The 21,966-nt window shown below is 33.3% G+C and overlaps 1 protein-coding gene across 4 annotated transcripts in view; it reads left to right on the forward strand.

Annotated features, from left to right (window-relative positions):
* The window catches only part of LOC116851342 (metaxin-1), a 61,042-nt gene that overhangs the window by 18,931 nt on the left and 20,145 nt on the right, over nucleotides 1-21,966 (forward strand). For all 4 annotated transcript variants that reach the window (XM_032830661.1, XM_032830662.1, XM_032830663.1 and 1 more), the window contains exons 3-4: nucleotides 9,007-9,172; nucleotides 14,079-14,465. In XM_032830661.1, coding sequence (XP_032686552.1) covers nucleotides 9,007-9,172; nucleotides 14,079-14,465 — 553 coding nt within the window. The remainder of the gene's footprint in view (nucleotides 1-9,006; nucleotides 9,173-14,078; nucleotides 14,466-21,966) is intronic.

Genomic DNA, 21,966 nt, shown 5'->3' on the forward strand with positions numbered 1-21,966 from the left:
CCTCTCCTCTCCCTCTCCTCTCCCTCTCTCTTTCCTCCCCTCTATCTCCCCTCTCTCTCTCCTCTCTTTCTCTCCTCTCTCTCTCTCTCTCTCTCTCCGTTTGTTTTCTATACATCTGTGTGTGTATATGCACGTGTGTTGTATAACATGCTCATCATGAGTCACGTAACACAAGGCCAAAGATGTCATCTGGTTTACGATCCCCAACCGTATTTCCTAGCGTCGACGAATTCTAAGATGGTTTTTTCTGATTTCTGATTTTAAGTTAAAATATCTCGGTTTGTAGGGCATGTAGGACAAAAATAAACAGTTTTATAATAATATAATTTATGCTAAGGAATCGATTAACTTATCCCAGAACCTCGCCAATTCAACCGTTATAGTAAAACGGTAAATCATGCCTTCAATCAACGAGATGCTTCGCGTAAATATACACGGCCCGTCTCGCCGCCCGTGCGCGTCTCTTCGCTTATGCACTTGGCGCGAGACACTACCGTGTCTTTGGATAGCTCTGTGTAGCTGGCATCCCCAAATGCGAATTTTTGAAAAACAAAAATAAAATTCGTTTGCCCATCGTTAGTCCACATTAGTCCAACCAAAAATTTCGTTTGTCCACCTCTATAAACAAAGTTATAAAAAAAAAAAATTTGCACCAGCACCCCCATGGCAAAATATTTTTAATTTCTTAGCAGCATACGTTTGTCCACGATTTGTCCATATTTGTCCACCAAATATTTTAATTTATCCATTCCTCAAAAAAAAAAGTTATAGCCAAAATAAAAAATTGAAAGCACGTGAAGTTAAGACCCCCATGCAATTTTTTCTAAAAACCAGACGATATTCCTTTGTTCACTCGTGGATTTCGTTTGTCCAAGCATCGTTTTTGTTTGCCCGCGAAATAGAGTAATTCTCAAAAAGAAAGATAAAAAATCGATGATGTTCTTCTACGGTCGACGATCTTTATTTTGTGCATTCTGACGAGTACAATCGTTTGTCCACTCGTGGTTTTCGTTTGTCCAAGCATCATTTTCATTTGTTCACCCCGCGGAATAGAGTAATTCTCAAAAAGAATGATAAAAAATCGATAATGTTTTTCTGCGGTCGACGACCTTTATTTTGTGCATTCTGACAAGTAGAACCGTTTGTCCCCTCGTGGTTTTCGTTTGTCCAAATATAGTTTTCGTTTATCCAAGCACCGTTTTTGTTTGTCCACCCCGTGGAATAGAGTAATTCTCAAAAAGAAAGATAAAACATCGACAATGTTCTTCTGTGGTCGACGACCTTTAATTTGTGCATTCTGACGAATAGAATCGTTGTCCACTTGTGGTTTTCGTTTGTCCAAATATAGTTTTCGCTTGTCCACCCCGCGGAATAGATTATTTCTTAAAAAAAAAGATAAAAAATCGATAATGTTCTTCTGCGGTCGGCGACCTTTATTTTGTACATTCTGACGAGTAGAATCGTTTGTCCAAGTATAGTTTTCGTTTTTCCAAGCATCGTTTTCATTTGTCCACCCCGCGGAATAGAGTAATTCTTAAAAAGAAAGATAAAATTTCATATTGTGCTTCTGCGATCAACGACCTTTATTTTGTGCATTCTGACGAGTAGAATCGTTTGTCCACTCATGGTTTTCGTTTGTCCAAGCATTATTTTCGTTTGTTCATCCTGCGGAATAAAGTAATTCTCAAAAAGAAGATTAAAATATCGTTAATGTTCTCCTATTGTCGACTGCCATTACTTTATGCATTTTGATGACTGGAGTTGTTCATACACTCATTAATTTTGTTTATCTATCCCCCTAATTCGAGTTAAAACTAATGAAATTAGAAAAATGTGTAACGTCAAGTCTTACATCCCCACAAAATGCCCGGAGGAGAGTGTGAGACATCCTGTATATTCTAAAAAAGTATATAAAAAATAATGATGGCACGCACAATCAGCTCTTTTCAGGGCCATATGATGGGCAAAGTCCGACCATGCAACCTCCTTGCGGTGTCCATCGGATAAAGCTAATGCTGGCGGATTTAATCAACATTAAATCCTAACTTCTAAATTAAAAATGAAGACTTGACGTTACACATTTTTCTAATTTCATTAGTTTTAACTCGAATTAGGGGGATAGATAAACAAAATTAATGAGTGTATGAACAACTCCAGTCATCAAAATGCATAAAGGCAGTCGACAACAGGAGAACATTAACGATATTTTAATCTTCTTTTTGAGAATTACTTTATTCCGCAGGGAGAACAAACGAAAACGATGCTTGGACAAATGGTTCTACTCGTCAGAATGTACAAAATAAAGGTCGTCGACCACAGGAGAACATTGTCGATGTTTTATTTTTCTTTTTGAGAATTACTCTATTCCACGGGGTGGACAAACAAAAACGGTGCTTGGACAAACGAAAACTATATGTGGACAAACGAAAACCACGAGTGGACAAACGGTTCTACTTGTCAGAATGCACAAAATAAAGGTCGTCGACCGCAGAAGAACATTGTCGATGTTTTATCATTCTTTTCGAGAATTATTCTATTCCGCGGGGTAGACAAACGAAAACGATGCTTGGACAAACGAAAACTATACTTGGACAAACAATTCTACTCGTCAGAATACACAAAATAAAGGTTGTCGACCGCAGAAGAACATTATCGATTTTTTATCTCTCTTTTTGAGAATTACTCTTCCGCGGGGTAGACAAACGAAAACGATGCTTGGACAAACGAAAACCATGAATGGACAAACGATTCTACTCATCAGAATGCACAAAATAAAGGTCGTCAACCGCAGAAGAACATTGTCGATGTTTTATCTTTCTTTTTGAGAATTACTCTTTTTTGCGGAGTGGACAAACAAAAAATATATTTGGACAAACGATTCTACTCGTCAGAATGCACAAAATAAAAGTCGTTGACCGCAGGACATTGTCGATGTTTTATCTTTCTTTTTGAGAATTACTCTATCCCACGGGGTGGACAAACGAAAACGATGCTTGGACAAACGAAAGCTATACTTGGACAAACGATTCTACTCGTCAGAATGCACAAAATAAAGGTCGTCGACCGCAGAAGAACATTGTCGATTTTTTATCTTTCTTTTTGAGAATTGCTCTATTCCGCGGGGTGGAAAAACGAAAACTATACTTGGACAAACGATTCTACTCGTCAGAATGCACAAAATAAAGGTCGTCGGCCGTAGAAGAATATTATCGATTTTTTATCTTTCTTTTTGAGAATTACTCTATTCCGCGGGGTGGACAAATGAAAACGATGCTTGGACAAACGAAAACTATACTTGGACAAACGATTCTACTCGTCAGAATGCACAAAATAAAGGTCGTCGGCCGTAGAAGAATATTATCGATTTTTTATCTTTCTTTTTGAGAATTACTCTATTCCGCGGGGTGGACAAATGAAAACGATGCTTGGACAAACGAAAACTATACTTGGACAAACGATTTTACAGAATGCACAAAATAAAGGTCGTCGGCCGTAGAATATTATCAATTTTTTATCTTTCTTTTTAAGAATTACTCTATTTCGCGGGCTGGACAAACAAAAACGATGCTTGGACAAACGAAATCCACGAGTGAACAAAGGAATATCGTCTGGTTTTTAGAAGAAATTACATATGGGGGTCGTAACTTCACGTACTTTCAATTTTTTATTTTGGCTATAACTTTTTTTTGAAGAATGAATAAATTAAAATATTTGATGGACATATATGGACAAATCATGGACGAACGTATGCTGCTAGAAATTAAAAATATTTTGTCATGGGGGTGCTGGTGCAAATTTTTTTTTTTTTTTTAACTTTGTTTATAGAGGTAGACAAATGAAATTTTTGATTGGGCTAACGTGGATTAACGATGGACAAACGAATTTTATTTTCGTTTTTCAAAATTTGTATTTGGGGATGCCAGTTACACAGAGTTTCTCTTGATATACATAGATTATCCCTATTATCAAGAGTATACTACTATTCTCGAACTTCGCGAGCGTAGAATCGAGGTGAACAAAACAGATTTATATTATTTTGCGTTATTCGTAATAAATCTCGAAATATTAATTAATGAGAACTGGTGAATAATTACGCGCAATATGGTAGATTAACTGTAGTGGCGATGTGTGCTATTGTCTGCTTGTATATTAGGTCAAGTTAAACAAAAAACCCTTTATTTGCAAATAACCATAATATCATCTAATAAGCGTTATAATTTCTCAAAGTTTATTGTCTTTTATGACTTATTTATTTAATTTTGTTCATTTAATAATAAATTTTTAATAATTTATGAAAGGAGAGATAGGAAATTGTTACGTGATTGTGCGCGATAATGCATAAATTTTTTTTTATTAATATCTAAAAATCTATGTAATTATTTGCAGAATGGTACATGACTTTTTTGTTCAGTTTTACCTAAGGTATAAATATATAATGGTAGATGGGTCCATTATATCTCATCTACCATATCGCGTGTGATCGTTTACCAATCTTCTTTAAGGCCACAGTGGCGGGCCTAAAAACATTAATAAATTTAATAATTTTTTTCAATATTAAAAAATAACTAAATATTAAAACGAAGCATTGTTTATATATACGATATATCTTGAGATACTTAAAAAAAATTTTTTTGTATTTTTTTCGATCCAAAATGGCGGCGCTACCGGAACCTAATACGTTTTTTTGGAGGTGCTTCGGGGCCTGACATCTAACATCCCCTTACTTTAATCTAGAACAAAAAAGAATTTTCTTTTTAATTTACATTAAAATGCCTAGACAAGTACGTAGGGATTTTTGAAAATATTTATTTTTTCAGAAATTGCAAGCATTTGGAGTTGTATTTTTTGCTAAAAAATTTCGTGAAAAATTGTTCATAAAATAAAGAGTTTTTCATATATTGAGAAACCCCTACGTACTTCTCTGCGGAATCTAAGAAGTTGTTGCTAATACTTGAAGTCATTCGAATAAAAATTATTGAAGTTATGTGTTAGGTTAATTTGAAAAATGTTGTTTTGAGAAAAACGCGATTTAAGTTTTAAGTATTGTTTTTTGCTCTTAAATTTAAAAATTGTGACTTTAAAATTTTTTTACCATAACTCCGCAATGTCAACATAGAGCTGTCCCTCTGTGGCAAGATTTTCTTCCTGTTCTTCTTTTCTTTCCTTTCCTGTTCTTAGAGGATCTTGAGCTCGAGCGCGTCTCTTTTGCCGCGTCCGTCAGCAAGCGCTCCGCGCTACGCGCAGTTCATCAACCTCGACGCAGAAATTGTAAGAATATGGGCTTATTGTGATGCCCAGAACTTCCATAACTTCCATGATATTGTTCAAGCCATTGTTGAAGACGCACACAGCTAAATCGGTAGCTATATTCAAGGTCTTTTTGCCGTTCAAACTGCTCTTCGGTGCTAGACTCTATACAATTGAATTAAAATTTTCGTTGCTATTTTAGATGTAACCCCTAAACAACGAGTAAGCAGTTTATCTTTGCTCAATTCGCGCCGCGGCGCGCTCCGATACACTTGGCGATGCTGTATCGTACCTTACGATGTTCGCTCTAATTTGTTAAAAAATTTTTTTTCATTATAAATCGAATTAAAACTTATTTTTACGAAGATAAGATACCTTTTAAACAAAAAAACAATTTTCGCTTTTTTATCGTGGCCTTAACCTTTTAAGTCACGAATTTTTCTGCACAACTTTTTTCTTCGTTTAATTAATATCTAGGGATTTCTGGGGTCGCAAATTACGAATTTGAAGTCAGTTTTTTTAAATTCAAGTTGCTCACACTCAACTTCATTCATTTATGGAAGAAAATATAACTTATCCCGATTTTTGGTATTTTAGCTCGCCATATTGAGTCCGCTATCTTGAATTTTGAAGTTTTTGAGGTTGCATCATCATTTATAGCTCAAAAAGCATCAAACAAGCTATTTTTTTCCATAGGTTTGCTTTGCAATATTTTTGCCAAATGAATAAAAAAAAAACATTTTTTACAGTATTTTGTTTATGAATAATTAAAGGAGCTAATAATTTTTTAGGCCATGCATGTCGCACTTTTTTGATAAGATATTCGTATAGTTGAAGTTGAGAACTTTTCAAAACGTCCTATAAAAACTTTTTTACGTTGGGGAAATCTAGAGTTATGCGTCTTCAAAGTTTGGGTAATGAGTGCTACAGAATGGGGTAATATTTGCTTCTTTATAAGAACTAAAACTATTTTTATTGCATTTATATGTGTGTTTGTACATTTGTATGTGCGTGCGTGCGTGCGTGTCTCTATGAGAACTATCATCATGATGTAGCAGAGTTTTATAAAATTTTTTTTGTTAACAGACAATGAGCGACGGCTAAAACCTTTTGAATATTACTCAGGATGATGACCTTGACAATAAATGTGAAGGTTATCGTCCTCGAAAGGTGGTCCGTTTTTGTCAATATTTATCGGCGCGTAACTCTAGATTTCCCCAATGTAAAAAAATTGTTGTAAAATTTAATGTTTTATGCAAATGATTCTATTTGAGGAACATCTAAGCTTCACAATGAATCTACATTTACCGCCTCGAAGTCTCAAAAAAATTAATTTAAATTCGTAGAAACTATTCTAAAAAAGGTATATCATATATGATACACTATGACTTAAATGATTAAGCTAATTTTAAATTTCATTTTCTCCAACCCTTTTCCCTCCGATTATTCGCTCTAAGTTCATTCCCGAGTAAAGAGATTCAGTTCTCTGACTCAAAATACAGCCGCTTGCCGTATGTCGTTGCGCATGTAAAACAACCCTTCTGGTCACTGATATGTTCCTCGACCTGCGTGTACAATCGAGGCTTATTTTAAGCAATTTGTCTCGTTATGTTTTCCTCCAGGACTACTTTAAGTTTAAAATGTTTTCTTACACTAGAGTAAAAAAATTACTAATGATATTTATAAGATTCTTCATAAAATGTCAGAAAAATAATATAATATTACATAACGATAGTAAAGACAATAGTACTACTGCTAAATCAGTAGTAAAAACACTGACAACTTGTTTATTCATATTCCATTACTTTTTCTGCTTTCTAATTATAAAAAAAAGTTACTGAAGTTACTGTAATAATACGTAATGCATTCAGTGAAAGTATTGTGACATGTAAGACATCAGAAATTTTGGTATTGATATTTTGATTATAATGATTGACGATTTAAGTTGATCAATTTGACGTTTACCTCACAGACGTTATATTTGTTTATATTCATCAAACCACTTGAAGGTTTCTTCGGAAAAATACTAAAGAGGTCAGAGTTTTGCAATTAAGTCCTTAAAAATTTTTAATCAATGAAAATGTGAACTCGTGCTGTACCTTCCATCGAATGTTCATTTAAATAATGTACTTAGTTTTTTATCCCAATTTCTTATTCCAAAAAACGCTTTGTACCATGTACAGATAATTTTTTTGGTTGCAAGTCGCAATTACAAGGTAATTCTCTCTGTATGTTGGCCGGAAAATGTAAAATGTTTTTGTTTACTTTACGAATTTCGGATACTTGAAAGATCTCTACAGTTCCTTCTGTTGGAACAAATCCTACAGTCCCTCCTCTTCAACTAATATTGTTAAAAATAAGTTGAAATCCCGAATATGGCTCCGATATGTAGATAACAATTTCGTCATCTGGCAACACGGACAAGAAAAACTCCAGGAATTCCTACATGCGCTCAACACACAACAATTACCTTCACAATGGAAGTCGAACAAAATAATAGACTCCCTTTCTTGGATGTCCTAGTCACGAGAAGATCAGATGGCTCGCTGGGTCACCAAGTTTACAGGAAACCTACACATATCAATCGATATCTCCATGCCGAATCATACCATCACCCAGCACAAAAACAATCGGTCCTCGATTCGCTAATACACAGAGCATCTGCGACAAGAACAGCATCCAAAGCGAACTCAAGGATCTCAGGAACTCTCTTCAAAATAATGGCTACACGGCAACACAGATAAACAAAACAATCAGGAAACATCAAACCAGAAGACATCAAAACACACGGACTGAACAACTCGAAAGAAAAGACAAAAGAACGAAACTCCATCACTACTTTCCTTCCATACATATAGGAAATTACAGACAAAGTTGGCAGAATCTTGAAAAAACACAATATTAAAACTATTTACAAACCACCAACAAAAATAGGACAGTATCTGAACAACCCAAAAGACAGAAGATCTCCATTAGATACTCCTGGAGTATATATTGTCCCCTGCTCCTGTGGTAAAGTTTATATAGGAGAAACTGGGAGGATGGTGAGTATATGTATAAAGGAACATCAAAGCGCAGTCAAACTGAAAAATGTAACGCAGTGAGCATTAGTAGAACACAATCTAGAAACGGACACAAAATCCTGTTCAACGAAATAACAGTATTGGCCAAAACCAACAACTACTTCCCTAGGAAATACAGAGAACTCTTGGAAAGCAAAAGTACTCCAACAATCTCAACAGGGATAATGGGCAAAAATCAGTCTAATCTAGCAATCCGTCCTCCCAGTTTCCAAAACATGACAGACAACAAATTTCCCACCACCATCTCCCTGCCAACCCCCCACCTTCCTGTCTCCTCCTTTCTTCTTCTCCCTGTACCAATTACTATATAAAGGAAGACCTCTCAGGAGCAACTCGGCATTGGATCGTTCCTCCCTGATGAAGCGGACTGAAATGTTCGCGAAACGTCTGAATCAAACAAAGATGAATCCACGCGGCTCAAACCCGGAAACCAAATCTAATATGCATGGACACTGCGAAAGCCTAAAAAATCAAATTGTTGAAAATAATTTTCTTTTGTAGTTATGTATATTTCATATCGACATTTTGTAGATTTCGGAAATATTAAAATATTTTTGCTATCTCAAATTTTATATAAATAAGATTACACTTTTAAATTTTAATAACCATTTGCAGATTTACTTTTTATATAGACGTGAACGCCTTTAAATGTGTAATCGTTTATTGTTATTTTTAGGTGGATAGATAAAAAAAATTTGGATGAATTAGTTAGACCATGGTATTGCAAAGCACTACCGTTCCCGTTAAATTTCTATTATCCAAGTAAATTTGAACGACAAGCACAGTCTTTAATACAAAGTTTATATCCTATGGAAGATAATATAAATATTATTGAGAATGAGGTATGTAAAATACATACGTACAATGTAGAATAACTTATTAGTACGTTCGCTACCATCACATATCTATGACATAACGATCTCTTACTAGAGACCAAAGTCACATATACGTGACGACAAATTGTCTTTTTATGTTCACGATATCAAACTAACTCTGTTTTACACAATTGCGTACAAAAAACTATGAAGTAAATTATGAAAAGTCATTTAACCCCTTCACTGTGGAGTACGTCTATACACGTACTGATAAAAAATTTAATAACAGTTAAATAAATTAGCGGATCTATACAAAACTTGGCACTAGGAAGTTTTAAAGATCGTTACAAATTTGAGGTAGAAATTTAAAAATTTTTGATATATTTATTTTAAAGACCTTTTTGAAATTGATAATAAGCATTTAATTTCATGTAACAATTTTATTATTTTGATGTTATGTTATTTTTATATTATTTGATGTTATTTTATATCGTTTTGTTCAATTTAAAATAGCGAAATAATCGAAATAATATTTTTACCCCCGCATTTAGCTGGTAAATATTCTTAAAAATTTATTTACGGTCCCTACAATATCGAATATTAGAAAAATCCAATTATTTGAAGTTTTTAACATTTTAATATCAATTATACCAATACCAATTATTTGAAGTTTTTAACATTTTAATCCACTATATTGGATCCGCCATTTTTAGTTTTCTAATTTTGATTCTAAATTTGTTTTCAGCAACCCGGAAAACTCTACCGAGCTTTACAGAAATTTGTGAATTTATTGAATTTTTTAGTTGCTATATTGAATTCGTCATTTTAAATTTTATAATTTTGACCTCAGATTTGTGTTCAACTATGTCAAAAATAGTTATATATAAAATTTTATGAAAATACGTCTGGTAGAACGTGCCCTACACATTTTTGGCCCACTTACAAGGGGACCAGATGACTCACGTTGGGATTTCGACCCTAATTTTTTTAATTATTCTGAAGATGAAAGAAAAGATACGTGTCCCGGCGTTTAATAGAATAGGCCTTAATTTCGGAGTAATAAATTTGTGAAAATTGGCCATATCCGAAACGCACCGCGGCGCGCCATATGAGCCTTCCCGATGTACTTCCAACCAGTGCAGTTGACTTCGTGAGTTAGGTGCTTGCTTCATAATTCGTAAGATCCAAGTTCGCTCACGAAGGTGAGCAATAATTTTTTTTTTAATGAGTGTTTTTATTTATTTTTATTTATTTTGGTGATATTAATATAGTATGCAAATTTTTGAAATAGAAAATTTAATTTAATATCACATTCTAAACATTAATTTAAATTTAATTTTAAGGGAATTTTAATTCAAGTAATAATATTTGAAATAATAAATAAGTAATAATAATAATATAAGTTGTAATGGATAACATATAAAGGCAACGTATCTAAATTTTCAAATTGTTTAAATTTAAAATTTAATTGGAAATAATATTAACAGTATTTTAAATTTCTAGTTTTTAAAATAATTAATCGTAGAAGAAGAAGAATAAACAAACATCTGAAATGTGAATGTGAATATTTTTATTACAAAATTCAATTATTTAAGTATTGCGGATTTATTATAAAATTAAATTATTTCGATGCGGAACAATTACTTGGATGATAAACATCATAAAAACATTTAAAGCATATAAATTTTCTACAATGAATAATTTTGCACAATGAATAAATGAAAGAGTATCACATACATATTTATTTTTCCGTAAGTCCGGGGGGAAACATATTTCGTTGATGTTTCGAAACACATTTCTTTCAGGAATTAATTTCGATGCAAACCAAGCGTACTTGATCATATCTGTAAAAGCTCCCGATGATAATTGTGAATGAATTAAAGAATGAATCTTTATTGCGTCTTCTCGCGAAGAGAGCTGCCGGTTTTGTTGTAAAACTTCAACAGAATTTTGGATTCTTCGGATGAAGTTTTTCACTTGTCGAAAAAAGTACACATCGCATGGTTGGCAGTACGGCGTGCAATGAGGTGGAATAATTTCCACTGTTGAACTACAATTTCCGTCGTCGTCGGTAAAAACACTATTAAAATGTGCTGGATCCGTTTGCCCTCCCCACGAGTCCAAGATGAGCAGGAATTCGTTGTCGTTGCAATATGATTTGATAATGTTTACGACGAATTGGCTAAAATGATTTTTTGTTAATTTACCTGATTTCAAGGCGGTGACGCGTATATTGCCATAGCATTCCGATAACTTGTCGATGACAAAACATGAAAGAATTTCGGCTTTATAACCGACTACATACCTGCAAGGGAATTAAAAACCTCTCGTTCATTTTCCATTTTGTATCCGCTTATTTTACCGGTTTTAAATTTAAACAATTTGAAAATTTAGATACATTGCCTTTATATGTTATCCATTACAAATAACTTATATATTATTATTATTATACTTATTTATTATTTCAAATATTATTACTTGAATTAAAATTCCCTTAAAATTAAATTTAAATTAATGTTTAGAATGTGATATTAAATTAAATTTTCTATTTCAAAAATTTGCATACTATATTAATATCATCAAAATAAATAAAAATAAATAAAAACACTCATTAAAAAAAAAATTATTGCTCACCTTCGTGAGCGAACTTGGATCTTACGAATTATGAAGCAAGCACCTAACTCACGAAGTCAACTGCACTGGTTGGAAGTACATCGGGAAGGCTCATATGGCGCGCCGCGGTGCGTTTTGGATATGGCCAATTTTCACAAATTTATTACTCCGAAACTAAGGCCTATTCTATCAAACGCCGGGACATGTATCTTTCTTTCATCTCCAGAATAATTAAAAAAATTGGGGTCGAAATCCCAGGTTGAGTCATCTGGTCCTCCCCTTGTTAGTGATTTTGCTCTCCACAGTGAAGGAGTTAATTAATAAATTGGATAAAATCTAAAGCTCGATGTTTAGGTGCCATATGTTATTGAAAAAACAAAATTGACCGAATTTCTAGCTAATTCTTTGTTCAGCCGAATAAACAAGAGTACGTTTTTTTATCTATTGGTGACATAATGGATCCTATATAATAATGTTTAATATAAGCGTACTTGGAAAAAAAGAAATGAATCTAATCAGTCTGTACTAAAAACTTGTTTGCACTCTTAAATATTGTCTGTTTGGTGAGATTGCGAAAAACTAATTTTTTTCTTTTTAATTACTCCTCGTTGATGAAATGATTAATTCCGACAAATATTATCAATAGCTGGATATTTTGAAGGCAACAATTCAAGAGAAATGCCCGATTTTATTTTATCGAAAAATTGTCGTCTTACACTATAACGCAAGACTTCATGTTTAAATAGAGATTTGCTACAAGCTCAAAGAGTTGAAATAGTATCTTTTAATTACATGTTTTGTTACATGTACTTATATTTTTCTAATATCACTCTATCGGATTATCACTTATTCTGATCATTGTAGAACAGTTGAAATAAAAAGAAACTTATCTTTTAAAATCTTGTTATAAATATTTTGAACTTCTTTAATGAGAAATCGAGTATAATTTATGATCGTGGTATCCATATAGAAAATTTATTTATTTTTTATTATAGAAAATGATAGAAAATAATTGACTAAATAATCTGTACGCTAAATCATGAAAACTTTTGTTGGAAAATCGTACATGAATTTCTACGCTCATCAAATACAAAAAAGAATATATACTAATTAATAATTTTTATAGATATTTTATTATGATTCTTACCTTGTAAACTGTCTCGACGATAACTTTCACTTTTCTCAAAAAGAACTTATTATTCTTAATAAAAAGAAATAGTAAACTATTATAACAATAAGAGAAGAATAAAAGAAAGAATAAGAAAAAGAATTAAATATGTAATAATAAAAAGAATACATAAGATAAATATTAAACAACGCTTGAACGAAAAGATATTTCGAAACTGTTATACGCTGCATGTCGCGCTAAATAAATTTATACAAATCGGAAGAGGATTTTGACTGTTACGAAAACTATTGTTAAGAGAAGTCAGGGAACAATAGAGAGTCTTTTTCTGCTTGTAATATGGGAAATTTTATAATAGGTATTCGGGTATCTTAGGTATTAATCTCTAATATGGAATTTTATGTACATTGATACAAGAGCTAAAACATAAGTGCAAAACATGCGAAACACATTGGACAGTTAACATATTAATATTCCTATTGAAACAAGATAAAAAATTAGGCTTTTCTTTTTTTCAAAACAGCAATATTTTTTAAATAAAGTTTTGAAAAAAGTACTTATATTCTAAAAATAATATTTTGAAATTACTTTTTCACTCAATAATATTTTGTTACGAAATGTACGAATGCAGAAATGAAATGATGATTGTATATAGAAATTTATATAAAATTTGAAGTTTACACAGGATGTTCCTTTTCTACCATATTATTTATTAATGGCAAATACTAAAGTTGAATTGATTTTTTCTTAACGGAAATAATGAAACGTTTAATAATAACTAACTGACAAAAAAAAATTTCGGAAATTAATTTTAAAGAAATCAAATGGATTTGGAAATTACATTTTTTAACTAATTTTAGGTAGTTTACTTTTTATTTAAAGTTTATTTATAAACACATATGTAATTAACGTTATTAATGTTAAAAATTAAAGCTAAAATAATAATCTTTCTTGATATTTTCTGTAAGAAAAAATCAATGCAAAATTTTTCAAATAATTTTCCATTTTTCAAATAATCTTCCACTTTTCCATCATGAGAAATAGCAATAATCTGTATATATAATAGGATATAAATAATATAGGTATAAATAATAGGATAATCTGTATATATAAATATACATATATATAAAATATATACTGTATATATAAAAATTTCGATATAAAATTGATAAATAAAAATTTATATGTACATAGGTATACGTGGAAGCACAAAAATGTTTGACGTTGTTGTCAACAAGACTTGGCGATAGAGATTTTTTTTATGGGCAACAACCTAGCACAGTAGATGCTATTATATATTCATACTTGGCACCATTACTCAAGGCTCCATTACCAAATCCAAGTTTACAAAATCATTTAAAAGCCTGTACAAATTTAGTTAAGTATGTGTCACGTATTTCGCAAAGATACTTTGAAAATGAATATCAAGACTATGAAAAGCATCAAGCTGAAGAAAAAGCTGCAAAATTAAAAAGAGATTCTGACAGTGAATTTCCAAATAAGAGAAGAAATCAATTCCTTGCAACATTTATTGCCACCTTGGCAATGACAACATATGCATTATCAGCAGGAATTGTAGAGGTAAGAGCTTTTATTTTATATACACAAGAAATATCTTTTATTTTATATACACAAGAAATATAAAATATGTTATAAATCGTTATAACATACTTCTATTTTAGTTTATTTATTTTAAGTATTTTTTAATATTCTTTTACTTTTTTTTAAGTAAGGAGGAGTAAGGGCCTTTTAAGAACTAACATACAGATGTAATAGCGTCATATTAACTAATTAAAACATTGTTAATGTCTGTCCTCAAAGATGTACAAAGGAAATATTCTTTTTTTTTTTCTAATAAAATATAAACCCATACGCGTTTCGGTCCTTCAATAAACCCTTTTCAGTGGTAACATTATATTGGGGGAAAGCGAATTTGGAAAGATACATAATTTTATAAAAGATGTTATTAAATGATCAATAGCAGTAATACAAGTCAACAATAAATAAAATAAATTAATTAAAGACGCATCGTAAACGCAGTAAAACATAAATTATTACGTTAGATTAAAACAACAAATAAATAACAAATGCTCAACCTTCGCGACAATCATTAACGTAAAAAATTTTCTCCCATCGTCCGAGGTTAAAAAAATTAAGCCAAACCATTACGTTTGTGAGGTCGTAGAAAGAGAGGATTAATTAATAAAAGTTAATAAAAGTTCAAAATTTTGACCTGAAAACAGTTAAGCGACAAGGTAGACGAGAAAATGGCAACGGCAGCCAAAATAAGTCAGAAATGTCAAAGACAAGATGCGACAACAAATGTCTATTTCGCGTCTTGCCTTTAATTTATTTATTTTATTCATTGTTGACTTGTGCTGCTGCTATTGATCATTTAATAATATCTTCTGTAAAATTATGTATCTTTTGAAATTCCCTTTCCCCTAATATAATGTTACCACTGAAGAGGGTCCAAAACGCGCATATGGGTTTATATTTTATTAGAAAAAAATTAATATTTCCTCTGTACTATCTTTGAGGACAAATACTAATAATTTATGTTTTAGTTAGTTACATCACGCTATTACATCTATGTGTTGGTTCTTAATCCTTATTCCTCTTTGATTCTTTATCAAAAAGAACTATATAATCTCTTTGTTTTATTTTTTTGAAAATCTAGAATCTAGAATAGAGGTAATATAATAAAAGTGTAAATACACGATATTGTTCATACAAGTCTAAAAAAATTATAAAATATTGAATATTTATTGGTAATATATTTCTTCTTAGTTTTTTATTAAAACAAAATAAAGTTTATAATATATTTTCATATTCATTGTATGAGGATGTCTAGTCATCCAGGCTTTGCCTCTTAAATGGAAAATTTGTAAGGATATTTGAAGGCAAAAGTACAAAAGTTCCAGTAATATTACAATAGTTTTGCTATAAAAAGCATTTAAAATGTGGTTAAAATCAAACTATCAAAAATTCATGTGAAAAATTCATTCAAAATATCATATTATAATGAAAGTATCCCAAAGCTATATAATTATTTCCTCGATATGATATAATTGTAAGTTTGATGTTATTAAAATTGCTGCTTAACTATTTCTTATTTATATATTCTTAACAGAAAGTTCATTGAAGTTTTTACTAATAATATATAGTAATGTAAAACTCACACGATATTAGTGTGATGCGCATTAATAAAAGTTATAAGATAATAGCTTAAATATAATCTCTAAACTAAAAGATAATGAAAGAAATTTTATGAAAAAAACTTTTTAAATATTTTTTTTATACGAAGTTTGATATTTTTTTAATTTAGAGATTATCGAATCTTTTTTATAAACACTTAATGCGACTTTGATATTTTGATTATGCGCACCTTTCAATATTGTAAGAGTTTTACACTAGTATTGTTATTATCACACAATGCACACACAAACATCAAATGGATTAATTATATATAGCAATTTTAAAAGTATTTCACCTAAAATTATGTTAATATCGGGAAAATAATAAAAAATATGCAAGATAAAGTGCAATGCACAATAGTGGAAGTATAGAGGTGTACCTCTGGACACATGAGTTTTTGGTTGTGATCATCTTTAAATGTTTCTTATTTCAAAATTGTTATAACAATAACATTTTTGTAGTTGAATTTTTGTCTCAAAAAAATCTTTAGAAATCTATTATTAATTTATTTATAAGAGTGTAAATATTTTATATAATAGTAGCATTATATATATCTATATATTCATTTTATAATTAAGATAATGGTTCTAATTATGCGTCTAGTCTTAATTTAAGATCACATTATGTAATTATAAACACTTATATTTTAATTATTTTCTTTGATATTATGAAACTGTTAATAGAAATTTGTTGAATTAGGTATTTTAGGTGATAATTATTTAGATTAGTGAACTTTTTCAGCGCCAATAATCTTTATTTTGATATATGTTGTTCAGATTATAATTCCGTATAATAATCTAAAAATTTTAGTCATTATTCATTATTTATTTAAAAATTATTAATAAATGAATTATTAATATATGAATTCTATTTCATAAATAGAATTAATTTCCAGATAATAAGTACATTTAATCATCAAAAAACCATTGTACTTTATTGTACTTATTGTTTATTAAAAAGTTATTAACAAGAGAAGTTTTAATTTAGAAATAAAACATGCTTTTTCGACATAATGTATATTGAAGAATACATCATATATGCTATACAAGGTGTTTTTTAAATATCAAAAATCCAGAAGATGATTTTTCACATTAAAATAGGGGAAAAAATTCATATGAATATATCGCCTAAAATGCTTAAAAGTGCGCAGGAGTTATAGAGTTATTGAGACCTCTCGCGGAGAGCCGCGAAATAGGCAAACACATTCTACGTTTTTTGACTAAAACATGGAGAGGGTCATATTGTATTTATGATATTTGTAATTAGGAGAAACGTTCACAGGGGCGTACAGAGCGTTTTTCTGGAAAAAAGGTCGAAATAAAAATCGAATAAAGTTATTTTAATGAAGTTTGGCTCGCGGTGCAGCACGAGCCTATACTTCAATTTGTTATAAATTTTCAAAGGCCTAAATGCAAAATCGGGCTCAGTATACTCCTTATCACTTATACAAGGAAGATGCCAAAAAGTTTAGTGAAGAAATATAATCTCAGTTAGACTAAATACGTAGAATTATAGATACTATGGAAAGTGTAGTCCAGCCACACTTTGGAGTAATTATCTCGATCCAATCTTCCTACTCGTCCGCGCGAGCGGACATAGATATATATACTAAATTGCGTGGTCTGTGCAGAGGAGTGAAGTCAGGATGGAAGGACAGATATATGCGTCCAGTAAAGTGGCAAGAAGGAAAGAGGAAAAGTGACACACATGTATTACTTTCCAGCAACTACACGATTAGACAAGGAACGCCTTACTGGACGCTAGAGATGGGCGATATCGATATCGATTATAGCTATAACCGATTATTTCTTTTCGATATATACAGTAGAGATGGGCTATATCGATACCGATTATAGCTTATAATCGATTATTACTGTTCGATGTCCCATCTTTACTGGACGCATATATCTGTCCTTTCATCTTGACTTCACTCCTCTATACAGACCACGCAGTCTAATATGTCTATGGGTGCACTAGTGTACGGTGTATGTATGTATGTATGTATCTACACATAGAGATGTAAGTTCACATTCTCGCCGTACGAGGTTTCTAAAGTTAGCTCTGGATTTACCTGCAGCTCCTGAGCACCCTTAATTCTTAAAATATGTCCTCGGAAGGAATACATGAAATAATATTTTTTTTTGCAAATGAAAAGATAATGACTGTTTTTAGCAACACGTGCACCAAATTTTGCGTGGTTGTTTGAAGAATGATAGAAGACCTATTCTATCTGCACATCGCAGCTTTGTAGCAAATTGTCAAACACTTTATATATGTAGCTTTAGTATCTTCTCAGAAATAAATAAGAACTGGATATAAGAGGTCGTTTAATTTTATTTGTTCTAAGTTTTTGGTTTCTGCGAAAGTTTTTGGTTTTCTAGATTCTAGAATTTTTTACTGGTCAGAACCTATTTTTCTTTGTCAAGATCACATAGACAACATTCATTCCTTTCTATAATTTCCGCCTTGAACAGGCGAGTCCTTAGGGCTACATGTTCTCTCAAGAATCCAATTGCGGTATCAACTGATCCTTATTTTGCTTATTGTGATCCATATCCTGCTTATGGATAAAAGTTTTTTGTTCTTTTTGTCGGCGATTGTACAATTGTAACAATCCACGATAGACCCCCAGCGCAAACCGTAACAACCGCAAATAAGAACAACGCGTAGAAAAACGCGAAAATAAACAAGCCGCCGAACATCCGCGGGATACAGCGAATCAAGCGAGATTTGCGTATATAAGCCGCCGCGAATTCCGAATCCGGATGAGATTAGATCACGATCTTCCAATTTCCCGATCAGATCTCGATCACGAGCAGATCGACTCGCGGATACGCAACTTGATCCTCGGAACCGTCTCCTCGATACCGCTCCTAGCTAATCCCATTCGCGGATACGCGACAATCACTCCGCCGTCGACACGCAGATACTCGCGTCGTCGACACTGTTCCGCAATACCGCTTCTGGCGGATTCCCGTCCGTGGATATGCGACAGGAATCATTCCGCCGTTGGCTCACGGATGCGTCGACACTCGTTCTGCTTCTGCAGAATTCCCAGTCCGCGAAGACGCGCCTGGAATCACTCCGCCGGAAGGTCGCCTTAACGCGACCTCCACACCGTTTAACCCGGATCTCGGCATCGCGTTAACGCGAGCGAGATCACTTCGTTATTGAATCGCCGCGTGCGAACTCATCTCCGCATAGTCGAAGCACCGCTCTGCTGCAACGCGGTTTCGACACCGGTCCGTATTGACCCGCGATCACACCGCCGTCGGCTCGCAAGGACGCGAGCCACTTCGTATCACAAGAGACCTAACTCATACAGCGAGATCGAGATTATTGCGCTACCGCGGCGCATCGACGCGTCCGCGACTCCGTTTACTCCGCATCCGCGATCTCGTGCGAACGAGTAGGATTCGTCCGCTAACTGAGACGACCGAAGCCAAAGCAGGTTCCGCTCCGGCAGACGGACTGCTCCAACTACCGCTTCAACGATTGCAAAAACAATCGTTGTTTACGAGGCATCGTCACTGTGGCGAGCTGTCGCTTGCAACTCCGCTGTAAAGCCTCCCTATACTGCGCCGCATCGTACAGTGGCGATTTAAACCCATTGTTAACCGGCGTTTAAATCGACAAGAAGTCAAAACGTCAACAGACGAATTCACGCTTGAAGAAGCGACGCGACAACACAACCGACAGCGTCCCAGCACCGTGCGTGACACCGCGCGAGCCTATCGCCGATACAAAAACCTCTGACAGCGTATATACCAAGCGACCAACAACCAACGGCGTCGACACTACATATACAAAGTTAATGTATAACACCAAATTTTAAATAGACGACAAAGCTTACTTCTATTCTACTGCATCAACAATTATTCAGCCTCCTACAAACCGACGAGCGTAATCCGGAACGCGACGCATCACGGTTACATAATCATGAGCTTGGAGTGTCAACAGCCATCCCACTTTCTCGATCTAGCTTGTTATTCCCGTTCTACCAGTCTTTTGATAATTATTTTTCTTACAGTAAAATGCACATAAACTATTTATCAGTTGAGATAATTTTTAGATTATTTTTTGGCTTGATTGTCTACCATTTCATTGCCATGTATAGCCTAATGTATATCCTATGTCTAGGCGCCTCCATAAAAGTAATCCTCTATTAGATATACTTAATTTTATAAGTGCAGTTTCATACCTGACGATTATATGGTCTTGTCTAGTGCCGATATTGCTGTTTTACTGTCAGGGCATATAAAGATTGGGTTTTCCTTGAGTTTTTATGATGAGCGGAGAAAAAGCTCCGCGCATCTTAAGATGACTAGTACTTCGGTTTAGAACACTGTGGCTAGATCGCCCACATAGAATAAACTTATAACGAAAAATAAATGAAGTATATTGTTAAGTTCACAGTATATTCTGAGAATGATACAAAAAACAATGTACCACAAGAAATATTCCGCAGTACAAATTACAATATTAATTACAGTATTAATTACTGCCATTAAACATAAAATATTAATGTATTATTTTGAAGTATTAATGTGTGTGTGTGTGTGTGTGTGTGTGTGTGTGTGTGTGTGTCATAGTAATTTAAACTTAAAATTTTATCAGCTGTTAATGATAAAACTACTTATCAAAAGTTTATCACTGAACAACCAGTAATATTTTTCTGCGAGAGCAGAATCTTTATGTAAATGAATGAAAGTACTCTGATTTTAAATGTCTCATAATTAGAACCGTTACCTTAATATTGTTTTATATGAACGTCTCTCTCTCTCTCTCTCCCCCTTCCCTCTCTCTCCCTCCTCCCATTCCTCTCTCCCTCTCTCTTTCTCTCTTGTGCATAGATAAATATAATAAGATTCACTATCAAGCTATTGGGAATACAAATAAGTCTCCGCCGTTTTTTATCAAAAATTGAACATTTATTGTGAAAGAACGGTACCTTATGTTTTATTCAAAGTATTGTCCATCACTAGCCACTACTTTTTCTCATCTTTCTTGCAGCATACGGATACCATGTCGGAAGAACGCTTCATCTTTTGAGGCTATCCATCGACCCAATTTTTGGTATCTTCATATGATGTGAAGTGCTGCTCAGATAGGTCGTGCGTCATCGATCGAAACAAGTGATAGTCAGAGGGAGCAATGTCTGGTGAATACGGCGGGTGGGGTAAAACTTCCCAATTGAGTGTTTCCAAGTAGGTTTTGATCGGCGCTGCAACATGTGGACGAGCATTATCATGCCGGAGAATGATTTTGTCGTGTCTGAAGTAATAGTGGGCGCGTTTTTCTTTGAGTGCTTGGCTCAATCTTATCAATTGTGTTCGGTAGAGAGCTCCAGTAATGGTTTCGTTTGGTTTGAGCAACTCATAATACACGACTGATAGACCAAGCTGATCCCACCAAATACACAACATGAGTTTTTTTCCATGAATATTCGGCTTGGCTGTCGATGTTGAAGCATGGCCACGTGGTCCCCATGATTTCCTCTTCTTTGGGTTATCGTAGTGGATCCATTTTTCATCACCAGTGACTATACGACACAAAAACCCCTTTCGTTTATGCCTGGCAAGCAGCATTTCACATGTGCAAAATCGGCGTTCAACGTTTCTCGGCTTTAGTTCATATGGAACCCAATTTCTTTGCTTTTGAATCATTCCCAACGATTTTAAACGATGTGAAATTGCTTGTTGAGTCACTCTTAATGTAAGTGCAAGTTCTTCTTGCGTTTGGCACAAATCTTCCTCCAATAATGCTTCTAATTCCGCGTCTTCGTACACTTTCGGCCTTCCGCTACGTTCTTTGTCTTCGACGTCAAACTCACCGTTCTTAAACTTTTGAAACCACTCACGACAACTTCTCTCACTTAAAGCAG

This window comes from Odontomachus brunneus, unplaced genomic scaffold (genome assembly GCF_010583005.1).
Source record: "Odontomachus brunneus isolate Ranch 3 - 2012 unplaced genomic scaffold, Obru_v1 Obru_scaffold_172, whole genome shotgun sequence".
In the NCBI taxonomy this organism is placed as follows: domain Eukaryota; kingdom Metazoa; phylum Arthropoda; class Insecta; order Hymenoptera; family Formicidae; genus Odontomachus; species Odontomachus brunneus.